General features: G+C 43.2%; 1 protein-coding gene across 6 annotated transcripts in view; it reads right to left on the bottom strand.

Annotated features, from left to right (window-relative positions):
- CEP89 (centrosomal protein 89) overlaps nt 1–15,694 on the bottom strand; it is a 363,467-nt gene that overhangs the window by 208,488 nt on the left and 139,285 nt on the right. For all 6 annotated transcript variants that reach the window (XM_068259610.1, XM_068259609.1, XM_068259608.1 and 3 more), the window contains one exon: nt 10,825–10,914. In XM_068259610.1, the coding sequence (XP_068115711.1) occupies nt 10,825–10,914 (90 nt within the window). The remainder of the gene's footprint in view (nt 1–10,824; nt 10,915–15,694) is intronic.

A 15,694-nucleotide genomic window follows, 5' to 3' on the forward strand; every position in this document is an offset into this window, starting at 1 on the left:
GAACACAAAATGCAGTTTTAAATGATGGTTTTATTATTTAGTGAGAAAAAAAAACTCCAAATCTACATGGCCCTGTGTGAAAAAGTGATTGCCCCCCCCTTGTTAAAAAATAACTTAAAGTTGGTTTATTACACCTGAGTTCAATTTTTGTAGTCACCCCCAGGCCTGATTACTGCCACACCTGTTTCAATCAAGAAATCACTTAAATAGGAGCTATCTGACACAGAGAAGTAGACCAAAAGCACCTCAAAAGCTAGACATCATGCCAAGATCCAAGAAATTCAGGAACAAATGAGAACAAAAGTACTGTAATTGAAATCTATCAGTCTGGTAAAGGTTATAAAGCCATTTCTAAAGCTTTGGGACTCCAGCGAACCACAGTGAGAGCCATTATCCACAAATGGCAAACACATGGAACAGTGATGAACCTTCCCAGGAGTGGCCGGCCGACCAAAATTACCCCAAGAGCGCAGAGAAAACTCATCGGAGAGGCCACAAAAGACCCCAGGACAACATCTAAAGAACTGCAGGCCTCACTTGCCTCAATTAAGGTCAGTGTTCACGACTCCACCATAAGAAAGAGACTGGGCAAAAACGGCCTGCATGGAAGATATCCAAGGCGCAAACCACTTTTAAGCAAAAAGAACATTAAGGCTTGTCTCAATTTTGCTAAAAAAACATCTCAATGATTGCCAAGACTTTTGGGAAAATACCTTGTGGACCGACGAGACAAAAGTTATACTTTTTGGAAGGTGCGTGTCCCGTTACATCTGGCGTAGAAGTAACACAGCATTTCAGCAGAAGAACATCATACCAACAGTAAAATATGGTGGTGGTAGTGTGATGGTCTGGGGTTGTTTTGCTGCTTCAGGACCTGGAAGGCATGCTGTGATAGATGGAACCATGAATTCTACTGTCTGCCAAAAAATCCTGAAGGAGAATGTCCGGCCATCTGTTCGGCAACTCAAGCTGAAGCGATCTTGGGTGCTGCAGCAGGACAATGACCCAAAACACACCAGCAAATTCACCTCTGAATGGCTGAAGAAAAGCAAAATGAAGACTTTAGAGAGGCCTAGTCAAAGTCCTGACCTGAATCCTATTTAGATGTTGTGGCATGACCTTAAAAAGGCGGTTCATGCTAGAAAACCCTCAAATAAAGCTGAATTACAACAATTCTGCACAGATGAGTGGGGCAAAATTCCTCCAGAGCGCTGTAAAAGACTCGTTGCAAGTTATCGCAAATGCTTGATTGCAGTTATTGCTGCTAAGGGTGGCCCAACCAGTTATTAGGTTCAGGGGGCAATTTCTTTTTCACACAGGGCCATGTAGGTTTTGAGGTTTTTTTCTCACTAAATAATAAAAACCATCATTTAAAACTGCATTTTGTGTTCAATTATGTTATCTTTGACTAATAGTTAACGGTTTTTTAATGAACAGAAACATTTAAGTGTGACAAACATGCAAAAGAATAAGAAATCAGGAAGGGGGCAAATAGTTTTTCACACCACTGTATATTCAGCAGTGTTGCTCTGGGAGACATCTCAAGCTCACTCCAACCTGAATTATCCCAATTCTTTCTGTTTTAAGAAGGCAAACTTGTTTTCCATAGCATTTTAGTAAGGGGCTTTTAGGACCACTGTAGCACCTTACACACTCCAATGAGGTTTGGTTCACCGTGAGCTTGTTGGTTAGACTGTACCTCATAATTTTTTATTCAACTGGAAGCAGCTTGAAAATGGACCAATCAATTTAAACCTTGGTAGGACTTGATTGGTCCATTTTCAAACTGCATAATATTGCATACAAATTTACAATAATCTTGCATGAACTTACATATCCATTGTCACTCAGCCGGAGATCTTCTTGTGCAGATGCAACCAAGTATCGGTTTGATTCACCTAACCTGCTTTACGCAACAACCAATCATATGTCTCTGTCCACCACAGACACACGTTGGAAACTGTAATAAAGTTTGCTGAAATCACGGCAATACGTAAAAAATATTTTTCCTCCAAAACCTTTCAATCTCTCTTTTAACCCATTCCCACCTGAACAATATTTGGATAATTGGACAACTGTATGTACTCTTATCCTATAAGACAGAAGTCAGGCTTGCCAGTGATCACTGTTATAGGCTTTCGTAAACCAAGCTTTCACCTTTCAATAAAGCTGCACCTTGAGAGAATTGTGAATGTTTTTGAATCCAGCCTAAATACAACGGTGTATGGATAAAGCGCTGTTAATTTTGGAATCATAAGGCTGTCAGTAATGAGTGGGGCTGCTGCAGTGAGATAAGAGACAAAGAATGATGCAACACCCATAGGTCAGTCCCTTTCTGTAAATGTCACCATCAGATTACTGTCCTTTGAAGATGCAACAAAGCAAAACCTGGGCACGGCCCTCAGAGAGCAGCACAAAACAATGCAAAGCTAAAATTGGCAGCATTATAAACAAAAAGGATTACTCTTTGAAGTCTTGGTGAACATTTACCTAAATTTACAAAATGTTTTAAAATCGGCCGTTAGATTGCAAGCTCACAAGGCCAAGGTTCTCTTAAGGTGGCCATACACCGGTCGATTTGCCATCAGATTCGACCAACAGATAGATCCCTCTTTGATCGAATATGATCAGAGAGGGATCGTATGGCCACCTTAACTGCAAACAGATTGTGAATCGATTTCAGCCTGAAACTGTTCACAATCTGTGGTGGTGGTGGTGCTGCCGCCGCTCCCCGCCCCGCATACATTACCTGCTCCGCCGGCGCGAGTCCCCTGGACACCGCTGCTCCGTCTCCGCACTGGTCTGGTCTGGTCTCCGGCATGCTTCACTTCTTCCTGCCCAGCAGGAAGTTTAAACAGTAGAGGGCGCTCTACTGTTTAAACTTCCTGCCGGGCAGGAAGAAGTGAAGCATGCCGAAGACCAGACCAGCGGTGACAGCGGGACTTGCGCCGGCAGAACAGGTAATGTATTGCCGCTGTATTGCGTTGGTCGTCGGGCATTCGAACACCGCTATCGAAGCACTCCCGACCCGCCGGCGCTCGAAAAAAATCTTCCGCACGGATGAATCGACGGGAACGATGGATTTCGGACGGAAATCCATCGTTTCGTCAGCGGTGTGCGCTGCGATTTCACAGCCATTTCGGTCACTGTGATCGAAACGGCTGTATATCGGCGGTAAAATCGTTAAGTGTATGGGCCCCTTAAGAATGTCTTGTATGGGGAGTAGGAAAGATGTACAGCAACTTACAACTGTTCCTATAATTTATTATATTGTCTACCATTTCTGTATTATGTACCAATGTCTGTATTTTTATGTATACATGCTTGTATTTTTACTCTGTACAATGCCATGGAAGATGATGACACTATATAAATTAATAATAATTATTAATGCCATGTACTTGCATTATTGACTTTATCCTCCTTTTACAATTCTGGCTTATCACATTTACCTGCATTGTAAAAGCTGGAGTGGATTTGCTGGAATGGAGCTGCTGAACATGAAACAGGTTGTATGCAAAGTAAATAGGGGCTGTTTCTGCACACGGGAGGGGGCTACTGCTGCATATGGGAAAAGGTTGTGATGCAGCAAATGGAAAAGGGAACATGCTAGGGAGGGAACAAGAGGGCGGCACATGGATGGGATCCAGCACAACAACAAGTTGCCCTAGAGAAGAAATCATACAAGTTGGAAATGTTCTGTGTCAATACTGAAAATAAGGTGCAATGGTCCTGATTCATCAAGCATGCTAAAGCAGCGCAGCTTAAAGGGGAACTGAAGAGAGAGGTATATGGAGGCTGTCATGTTTATTTCCTTTTAATCAATACCAGTTGCCTGGCAGCCCCGCTGGTCTATTTCTCTGCAGTAGTATCTGAATAACACCAGAAACAAGCATGCAGCTAATCTTGTCAGATCAGACTTATAAGTCTGAACCACTGAAACACCTGATCTGCTGCATGCTTGTTCAGGGGCTATGGCTAATAGTATTAGAGGCAGAGGATCAGCAGGGCTGCCAGGCAACTGGTATTGTCTAAAAGGAAATAAACATGACAGCCTCCATATACCTCTCTCTTCAGTTCCCCTTTAAATGTGAATGAGTGCCCGCTTTGCCTGCCTTACATAGTAGCGCTCGCTGCTATATAAGGAATGTGCCTTCCCTTAGTTACGTGCATTGCTTACATAGCAACACGCGTAACCTTAAATGCGGGCGGTCCTGTGAAGTATCGTTGCCGAAATGTAAATCAACATAGTAGCGGCCACGAGTGAAGTATCGCGGTAACGATACTTCACAGTTTAAGTTACCTGCGTTGCTATGTAAGCAATATGCGTAACTAAGGGAAGGCACACTCCTTACATAGCAGAGAGTGCTCTTATGTATGGTAGGGAATGTGGGCGCTCGTTCACATTAAAGAGGAACTCCTGTGAAAATAATGTAATAAAAAAGTGCTTCATTTTTACAATAATTAAGTATAAATGATTTAGTCAGTGTTTGCCCATTGTAAAATCTTTTAAATCCCTGATTTACATTCTGACATTTATTACATGGTGACATTTTTACTGTGGGCAGGTGATGTAGCTGCTGCATGCTTTTTTGGCAATTGGAAGCAATGGCTGCTTCCAATTGCCAAAAAAGCATGCAGCAGCTACATCACCTGCCCACAGTAAAACAATTTTATGTGGGAAATGGCTTCCCACAATGCAGCAAGTTCCCACAAAGCAGCAAGGTTTACAGACAGGAAACTGCCAAGAGTACGTACTTTTCTTGTTTCTTGTGGGAGGGGTTTCACCACAATATCAGCCACACAGCGCCCCCTGATGGTCTGTTTGTGAGAAGGAATAGATTTCTCATGTAAAAAGGGGGTATCAGCTACTTATTGGGATAAAGTTCAATTCTTGGGCGGCGTTTCTCTTTAAGCGGTGCTGCTAAGTAGCGAAGCTTGATGAGTCAGGCCCACTGTGTGCAGATCCTTGTAATTCTAAAACAATGATTCTACTTCTAAAGAGATCCTTCTCTGCCCTCTCTACCGTATTTGTAAATTGGACATCTGCACTTATTACCATGCCTGTGATGGTTCTATCAACACTAACCCAACACTGAGTATGGGCTGGTCAGAAGCCACCAAGTACTGTAAACAGAAGCAACATGTCAGGATCTTTATCCACTTGAGGACCGCAGGGCCACACAACTCAGCACACAAGTGATTCTCTTGGTGGGCTCTGATCGCTCCCAGGATTGTTCATTTATTTTTTACAAATACATATTGGGTTTCTTTTAAATAAATAGACCTATTTTTTTTTTTATTATTTTCCTATCCCTCCCTCCGCCTGCCAGCCTATGACAGCAGATCGCTCCAGTCTCCTGCAGGGGGACAGCTGTGTCACATGGCTGTCCCCAGTACACCGCTGCCGTGGATCGCAGCGCTGTACACAGTAAATAGATGGCAGTTTCGCGGTCTAACAGTCTCCTAGCGGCGATAGCTGTTGGGAGACTGATGGCGGAGCGGCGCTCCGTTGTCAGAGCAGAGATGCGCGATCTCCTGCAAACCCCCGCCCCAGGACTTGACACCAATTGGCGTTAGGCGGTCCTGGGGCTGCCACCACATTCGCGCCCTTTGGCATTATGTGGTGTTTAGGTAGTTAAACAGTTGAAAGATAACCAATGCAAGTACCGTATATAGCATTTTTCATCACAGCCTCATTTTAAGACATTTAACTACATATAGTATAAAGTACACTAACACTTTAAAGGGAACCTAAACTGAGAAGCATTTGGATTTTCCCTTTTAAAATAATACCAGTTGCCTGACTCTCCTGCTGATCCTGTGTCTCTAATACTTTCAGCCACAGCCCCTCAACAAGCATGCAGATCAGGTGCTCTGACTGAAGTCAGACTGGATTAGCTGCATGCTTGTTTCAGGTCTGTGATTCAACCACTACTGCAGCCAAAGAGATCAGCAGGACTGCCAGGCAACTGGTATTGTTTAAAAGGAAGCATTCATATCCTTCTCAGTTTAGGTTCCATTTAAATTGAAACTACATATTTAAAGTGTAATGAAACTTTTTTACATCAAACTGCTCCGCAACCTAATCAGTAATCTGCTATAGCAGATGGCTGAGAAAAGAAAAAAAAATAGTTTTCTGGCAGAATTCCAACTTACAGAACTTCGTTAGATCCTTGGCAGCTGGCAATGAAAATTGTGTTTTAAAAGTGATTGGACTGAAGAATGGATAATTTAAAGTGCCTCTCCAAACACAGAAAAGTGTAAATGAAACTTTCTGTATAGTGTGGTTTAAATCAAATACGGTGTTAAAAGCTATTGTATTAATTATATCCTGTCCAAAAAACTGCTGTACACAAGGCCTCAGTTATGCTATCTGACCCCAACTAGCCCTGCCATAATATTTTAATATGCAAATAAGAGGAACACTCTGCCTCTAAGCTTTATCTCATCTGATTGCATGTACAGACCTCATCTGAGAAGACAGTTGACAATGCGAATATTTTTTGCATCTCTGTCCACTACAGGTCATTGCAAAAACAAGCCAGACTATTTATACATATTTACAGTCATTTTGCTGGTTGAGATCAGCAACATAACAAAGCAAGCAGCATTCAATCCATTTGCAGATCCCAGTTTTAAAGCGGACCTGAACTCACTTCCTCTCTGCTCTAAAAGATAAGCAACAGCATTATTACTTTTAAAGAAAAACATTTCTTTGTTACAGCTGATACAAATTGTGCAATAAATCTGCAGTGTGTCTACTTCCTGCTTTCATGGAAGCAGACAAAAAGGTAACACCATGTGTTTACAAGTAAGCTGTTGTGCGATGCAGCCAGATGACACAGCTGAGAGACCAAACTACAACTTGTGTTTAGTCACAGATGAGGAGGAATTAGACAAACTCTCTTAGAATTAGGCTAAACTCTCTAAATACATACAGGGTGCATTTCTCTATGTTTTCTTTCTGTCCTGTGAAAGAGTTCAGGGCCACTTTAAAGGGAACCTGAGGCGACAGAAGTCTCAGGTTCCATACTTACCTGGGGCTTCCTCCAGCCCCCTTGAGGTCACTGGGTCCTTTGCTGTCTCTCTGGGACACTTCTGTCCCCGCTGGACAGCCCAGTACTCTGGCCAAGTCGTGCTTTGCCATGCATGCAGGGCCCTGCCGTGCGCGCTCCTCCCACGTTGTGCTTCTCCCGGCCAAGTGAGCATGACTGGAGCGCAAATGCGTGATGAAGCACAACTTGACCAGAGTACCAAGCCATCCAGCGGGGGACAGGACCGCCCCAAGGAGACAAAGAGGGACAGAGTAGCCTCAAAGGGGCTGGAGGAAGCCCCAGGTACGTATAAAACCTGAGACTTATTTCATTTCAGGTACACTTTAACAAAGATGGAGAAAACTGCTCAATGCTTGACGGCTGCTAACTATCCAGCGTGGATTTTGGTATAAATATATACAGTAGTAAAGAGGGTAAAATGTGGAATTTTGTGCACATTTTTAAAGTACATTTGATGCAAATAGCTTCACAAATATAACCAAAGTGTTCCTATTTGCAACTGTATTTTGGGGTGCTACTGAAATCTCAGAAGTCACCAGTGGCCTGGACAGACAACTCAACTAAACACATGCACAATACACATATGCTCGACTGCTGTCAACCAAAATCAACAATAGATGATTGGTTGGCCAAGAATTGTGTAAAAAAAAAAAAAAAAAAAAAAAAAAAAAAAAAGGTTGTCCCAACAAAGGTAAAAGACAGTAATTATTGTCCATGTAGACTAATCAGTCCTGGCAGATCGGTTGGGACGATAGTTGGGGTTTGCCGTTCCTACTGTATAATAAATAACTATAACTCCATTTATACTACTCACATGACGCAAACTTTACACTTCTGGGTCCTCATTTTCATGCTTCCGCTAATGGTCCGATCCGCATTCAACCATGCTCCGACGTCGTTCATTTGTCACGAACCACAGAAGATTGCTTTTTTTTTTTCAGCGTGTGTACAGAGCTTTAAATGACACCTGAGCTAAGTGGGATAAGGAGGCCAACATATTTATTGCCTTTTAAAGAATACCAGTTGCCTAGCTGTCCTGCAAATCATCTGCCTCAAATACTTTAAAGGGGTTCTGTGGTTACTTCTAAAAACAAAAACGGACACTTGCCTGGGGCTTCTACCGGCCCCCTGCAGCTGTCATGTCCCACGCCGTCCTCTACGATCCTCCATTCCCCACCGCCGGTCACAGTCCAATTATTTGCCTAACTAGACGAATACAACTGCGCCTACGCGGCCGCGCACGTCCTAGTTCCCACTCGCGTATCCGAGAGCTTACTGCACAGGCACAGTATGAAGTTTTCGCGTACTGCACCTGCGCAGTAAGCTCCCGGAGATGCAAGTGAGAGCTAGGACGTGCGTAGCCGCAGTTGTATTTATTTAGTTAGATGAATAATTGGATGATGACCGGCGGCGGGGAATGGAAGATCGTAGAGGACGGTGAGGGACATGACAGCTGCAGGGGGCCGGTAGAAACCCCAGGTAAGTGTCAGTTTTTGTTTTTAGAAGTATCCACAGAACCCCTTTAAGCCACAAGACCCTGAACAAGCATGAAGGTCAGGTGTTTCTGACTGAAGTGTGACTTGATTAGCTGCATGCTTGTTTCAGGGTGTATGGTCCAGATACTACTGCAAACACAAAGATCAGCAGGTTGCCAGTCAACCGGTATTGTTTAAAAGAAAATTACAAAACACATGGCAGTCTCCATACACATCTCAGTTCAGTGTAAATTAAACATTGTATGATCCTTCTTCTCAGATAAGATTATAATCTATTGCCGGGTCTTTCTCCTCTCATCCCCAAACCCTGAGTTTGCTACAGTTAAAGGGAAAGAGGCACCCTGGTATTTATAAAATGGATTAAAACCAGTTTAAAATCAAAAAAAGTGAGGTGGCTTTTTTTTTTTAAAAAAAAAGTTTTTTAATATGCAGTTTCCACTGTTTTATGGTGATTGTGCGTTCCATGACCATCTGACATTCTGTGTCCTATGTGGTCGGGTGGATGCGGATGGCTTCGGGTTGGTGCGGATTTGTGCGGCTTGGAGATGAGCCAGTCGAATTGTACTTTGGCGGGATTTGGTTGGTTCATTTTTGGGCTGCATAGATTTGCATGGAGGTTTGCATGGATTTGCATAGGCTCGGGGTTGTTTGCATCTACCTGACCATCACTACTTCACGCTATATTGTATTGCTATATAAGCTAGTGAGAGATCTGTGCACCCAGGTCTACGACATGCATTTGGGGATGGCTAACCTCTATCTTCATTCTCAAAGTATTATTAGACCTAACAAGAAAAAAAAATCCCCATCCCAAAAAAATCCAAATCAACACTCACAGTCCCTGAAACCATCACCCTGAAAGAAAACCTGAACTGAAAATTAAAAATAAGCATACACAAGTCATACTTACCTCCCATGTAGTCTACTCCTCAATCTCTTTCTCCTGTCCCGCGTCCTGTTTGTTCACTGTGATCAAGGGAATTCTCCGTCCTGCATTTTGAAAATGGCTATTACCCATAACAGCTTTCTGGTCAGCACACAGTTAAACTGTAACATCGCCCACTTGAGCCATAGGGAAACATGGACATTACCTGGTACATCACTTTTCCTCTCAGCTATAACTGACAGCAACTGATATTTTACTGACAGCAACTGATATTTTACTGACAGCAACTGATATATTTCAGATCTGACAAAATATTGTCAGAACTGGAAGGGATTATTGTCAGAAGAAAATGGTGAGTTTCTGAGAGGAACTGATGACAAGGTAACTATGTAATGTTCATTTGAAGTTACCTCATGTGTTTATTTAAAATATTTTTTACTCAGTATTCAGTTCTCTTTAAAGGACACCTGGCTGTACAACTGATCTTTTGTCTCTAATACCTTTAGCTATAGACCCTGAGCAAGCATGCAGATCAGGTGCTCTAACTGGATAACTGGATTAGCTGTATGTTTTGTTTTAGGTGTGTGATTAAGACACTAATGAAGCCAGAAAGATCAGCAGGATTGCCAGGGAACTGGCATAGCTGAAAAGGAAATAAATATGACAGCCACCATATGCATCTCACTTCAGCATCCTGCTGATCTTTCATGCATCAGTAGTTTCTGAATCACCAACCTATAACAAGCATGAAGCTTCCGTAAGTAAAACATCTGATCGGCATGCTTGTTCAGGGTCTATGGCTACAAGTATAAGAGGCAGAGGAGCAGCAGGACAGCCTGACAGTGCTTAAAAGGAAATAAATATGGCAGCCCCCGCATCACTCATCACTTCAGGTGTTCTTTAACTCATCATATGATATTTGTACACACTCAGAGCCTAAAAAATATTGCTTAGCTATGGCCAATAGAACGATAGTTTTGAGCAACCAAATTAATGTGGCGTCCAAACTATCACATACCATACAACTCTATTTTACAGTCCAGGCCACGCCCCCTCGCAAGAAAAGGAGGGCAGCAGGAGCACTGATACTATTTTTTCTTTTAAGATTTATCTTCCCAACATTACACAGGAGGCAAGGTTTTAAAACATTTTGGAGGGAAGATAGTAGATAGATAGAAAAAATTGCGGATTTAATAATACAGTTTACATGTTGAACGTAGAAAACCAGTGCTTTTTCGGGGAAAATCATTGCACTAAGCTATGATCCACAAATGAAGATGCAACAACAAATATAGCATCTGCTCACAGCAACCAGCCATGTTCTATGCTTAGTTTAAAATCATATGTTTATTAGTTGCTTTACGGAAGTGAATCTCTGTCTTACCTTTACCATCTCTTCTAATCTTCCCAGACGTACGCTGCCCTCCATCATCTTGGACAAGACTCCATGTTTTTCTGCTTCCAGTCCTTTGGTCTGCAATGAGACATCCTCACTGTGAAATATAGCCATGTTCATGGGATTGCAGAAGATGAATACCCTCTCCCCCTTTACGCTATTATGGGGAAATCCTAAGCTACCTTAATTTACCTCTATTTCAGACCCCCAGGTAAGGGTTAGCAAAAGCATTAAACAGGTTGAACAGCTTTGCCCCTTCAGGTACCCTCCTTACATTTTCTCAACTGAAACACAGAAATGGGCTTTCAAATAATATGCTGTTTCGTTATTTCCAAGTCTGCCACTCCTGGCAGACCCAATTCCCGGGGATCTTGGGCGTGGGAATTGGACCAATTTATGCGACAGCATCTAGATAGGCCCCTCTCTGAGGATTATGCCAGATTGATGCCTCAAACTACCCCTAGATTAGACAAAGCTAGAGTGAAATGGGAGATGGATGTGGGTCCTCTTACGGATAATGAACGGGGACATGTCCTGACTAGCATGGAAGGCGTTGCAATCTTGGCAGTAGATACATTTCTCCACCGCAAACTTGTTTATAGAGTCTATTGAACACCAGTTCAACTACATGCTATTTATCCTGATAAGTCTGGCCTATGCCCTAAATGTCAAATGGAATAGGGTTCCTTTTTTTTCACATGTTCTGGTAATGTAATAGGATACAAACTTTTGCGTCATGGTTAATGAGCTGTTAACAGTGGTTATGGGCGAAAGAATTGTGCTAGACCCTAAGTCTCTTTTTCTGGCCCTTTACACAGATGCTAACCTCTCCAACCATCAGATTACTTTGGTCAAGATACTCTGCCTATATGCTAGAAAAGGATTAATTCATAAATGGTTTAATGACCAATCTCCCTCTAGGACGTCTTGGATTAACCGAATCAACATAGCTATGTTATAGTATAAGGTGACATATTTAAAGTGATCCAGAGAGGGAGCACCCTCATGTATTTTACCATATATATCCGTGGGAACATTAGAGAAAACCTAACCCTAACCCTACCCTGCTCTCTGTCTCATCATTCACTGCTTAGCCTGCTTCTAATCACCCTGATAAAATCCCTGACTGAGCATTTCAGTCTGGCTTTGCTCGGGAATCATTATAGCTGAGTCTGTCTTCTCTGATGTCTTTTCATGCCTAAGCCTGCCCCCTTGTGGCTCTGCTATAATGACTCAGCTATAATGATTCCTGAGCAAAGCCAGACTGAATGCTTACTCGGGGATTTTATCAGGGCTGTTAAACAAGCAGGCTGAACACTGAAGAATGAAACAGAGAGCAGGGTAGGGTTTTTCTCTAATGTTCCCACTGATATATATGGTAAAATACATGAGAGTGCTTCCTCTCTGGTTCACTTTAAAGAGAACCAGAGAAAATCAAAGAGAACAATGTTAAAAATAGGCCTAGCTAAAAAAACAGTTCTATAACCCACACTGTATAAATAACAAACTCTGCATTAATGATAAAGCATAGTAATTAAAAACAAATTAGGACAAAGGACAGACTTTACTTAACCACTTCAGTACCAGTGGTCTCTGGACTCTCTCCCTTGTACCTGAGACAAGGGGGCATAAAAGTTTATACATACCTGAGGCTTCTTCCAGCCCCCTCTGCGCAGATCGCTTCCTTGCTGCGCTCTAAATCCTCATAGATTCTCCCATAGCAGCCCCGTTCTCTGGGGCTAGTCGGCGCAGGCGCAGTGCAGATTGGCTCACAGTGATCACGGGGTCAGGAGCCAATGAAATCGGCTCCTGACCGGGTCACAGAGCTCTGCCATCATACTGACAGCAGAACGATTGGGCTGCATCGAGGAAGAAAGCGGCGTGATTGGCGGTAATAGCAAGAGCACATGGATGCGGTGAGTGAAATAGACGCCCTGGCAGGGATAAAAGCTCCCAAACAGGGCGTAGATTTCAATTAGCATTGTCCAAAAGCGATTATTTTTTACAGGACCAACGTAACTATAGTGATGGGGATAGTAGCTGGTTCCCTTTAAACACATATAACAGAACCTTGATTTTATCCTACTGAACAGGTGGCATTCCTTTGTGTATAAAGGAACATTTCAGGAAAACCTCAGGCAAACACACACACACAGCGCCATGGCTGACTAGAAGTCTCTGTTATAGCAGGGAGATGGGCACAGAACCTTCACCTTAAAGGACTTCTCCGTAACACATGAATGAGTCAGACATCACACAGTGGCATTAACAGCGGAGCAAGCTTTGATGTTCTCTGGTAAATGCCAGTGCCATCCGTACACTAGAGAGAGAGCTGAATAATTCATTCACTAACATTCTAATGGTGGAGAAGCTACAAATCACGATGAGTCACGTTCTTTTAATTGTTTGATTGTTATATTTATCCCCCCAAAACATTCATGCAAGTGCTGCAATCATAGATAAGCTGCAAAAACAACTGTGCAATAAAAATGACTGGCTTAGAAAGGGCAGTACACAGTAATTTAGTTTGGAGGCGCTCTAGAGGGGGGGGGGAGGGGAGGGGGGAAGAACCCATATGGGTTCGAGTGTGTTTCACCCGCTGCTGTCTACAAAAGAGGAGCACCCAAAAATTCTGATCTAGAGTATGCTGTATATATGTTACGGCCAGAACCCGTAGTGTGGCCACTTCTAGTTCTGGCCGGCCACTTCGGGTTCTGGCCGGCCAATGTGCGAAGTGGCCGCAGCGCAGCGGCCAATGTTAGAAATGTAATGTTTGCGCCGTGTCGCTGCGGCCAAATTGATGACAACTTGCTTAATTTAATGAAATATAGCCGGCGGCAATGTAATAGAGGAAGCCGCCGGCTTTCGCACTGCCTCTCTCCTCTCTCCCCCCTCCCCCCCTGCCCCCCTCTCTCTCTCCTCTCCCCTCTCTCTCCTCTCCCCGCCTCCCATACAATATACGTAGCAGCCGGCGGGGACATGCAGCCGGAGAGTCGTTCGTCGCAGCAGAGCGGGGAGGCTGCAGACATTGCTTCTGCCAGCACCCGCTCTGCTGCCAGCACCGCCGGCTCATTGCTTCTGCAAGCACCGCCGGCTGCTACTTATTGTATGGGAGACGGGGGGGGGGGGGGATCGGGGAGAGGAGAGAGGCAGTGCGAAAGCCGGCGGCTTCCTCTATTACATTGCCGCCGGCTATATTTCATTAAATTAAGCAAGTTGTCATCAATTTGGCCGCAGCGACACGGCGTAAACATTACATTTCTAACATTGGCCGCTGCGGCCACTTCGCACATTGGCCGGCCAGAACTAGAAGTGGCCACACTTCGGGTTCTGGCCGTAACATATATAAAATTGAGGCAGCGCAGGGTATCAATTTATACACAGATCACATTAATTGGTAGCAAAACAGATTATTACATCTGAACTAAAAAAACGGTCATGGACAGCATTAAAAAACATTTGCAGAAATCTTGAGTATTCCTACAGTTTAGGTTAGTATCATTCATGGTCTGCACCACACAAACCTGCTCATATATCTACTATTCCAATGTTGAAAACAATAAGATACGTGCCAATAATCTATCCTGTATAATAATTACTGGCTACTATCCCTCTTGAGATTACCAGGGATATTATTGGCACGTATCTAATTGTTTTCAACATTGGAATAGTAGATGTATGAGCAGGTTCATGTGATGCAGAACACGAATGATACTAACCTAATCTGTAGGGATACTCAAGAATTATGCAAATATTTTTTAATGCTGTTCATGACCGATTTTAGTTCATATGTAATAATCTGTTTTGCTACCAATTAAAGTGATCTTTGTATAAATTGATACCCTGCTTCAATTTTATATATATATAGAAAGGGCAGTAGTTTCTTTTACAGATATATGAAATGACAAGCCTCCTAACCACACGAGGACTACGCCCTCGCAGAGACTCAATCCCTCGACCGACAATTTGGGGCTAAAGGTACTCATACACCACTTGACGTATGGACAGATTGACCATGAGACAGTTCCCTCTATACTCGAATCTGATCAGAGAGAGATCTGTTGCCCGTCTATACACCACACACCAATTTCTAATAGATTTCAGCATAAAATTATCAGGAATTGGCTTAACCCCACCCCCTCCTGCACCCTGCCCCCCTTCCAAAGTGTAAAAGTGTCTTCCCGGGGGGGCACCAGCCGGGGGTCTGTCAGCCATTGCGGTACTGAAAGCCGTTACTGCTGTGCAACCGATCCAGCACTTGGGACCAAGGTTTATCAGCATGCCTGATAGAACCAAGCAACCATGTTGCAGCATGGATTTTGGTAAATGTATCGAATTGGATGGTTTGCAAATTTACCCCATTCTGCCCTGAACACTTTTTTTTTCTATACTCTGCTTTTCTCGCAAACTATAGGCTTGATTCATGGCCAGATTTTCTAAACAAGTGTAAACAACTTCTATAGGATCGAGCAACATGCCTACAAAGGATGCAAATATACAAACAGATCCAAAACAATTAATTCAAACCCCCCACATCTCTATTATATAAATATGCTTTGAAGGCCAGTTGAACTACAAACTTATACCTAAAAATATGAAACTTAGAGATCCAAGGTTCTTTTCCTCAGGAGCGCAGTTATGAAGTTATCAGGAAGACAATACTCATAAAATGGGTCAAAGCCCCTTGCAGCGGAGGGTGGCACAGGGAAAAGACAAGTTCTGCTCTCCGCACAAGGGTTTTATGTAACACATAATCAGATATAAGACAAGACTATAACTACATACACACGCTGGTGTGAAATCGGCCACAGCAGATGATAAAGACCGCCATGACCGAGAATTGGTAGTCCGCCTAGCG

The sequence above is a fragment of the Hyperolius riggenbachi genome, chromosome 11 (assembly GCF_040937935.1).
Source record: "Hyperolius riggenbachi isolate aHypRig1 chromosome 11, aHypRig1.pri, whole genome shotgun sequence".
In the NCBI taxonomy this organism is placed as follows: domain Eukaryota; kingdom Metazoa; phylum Chordata; class Amphibia; order Anura; family Hyperoliidae; genus Hyperolius; species Hyperolius riggenbachi.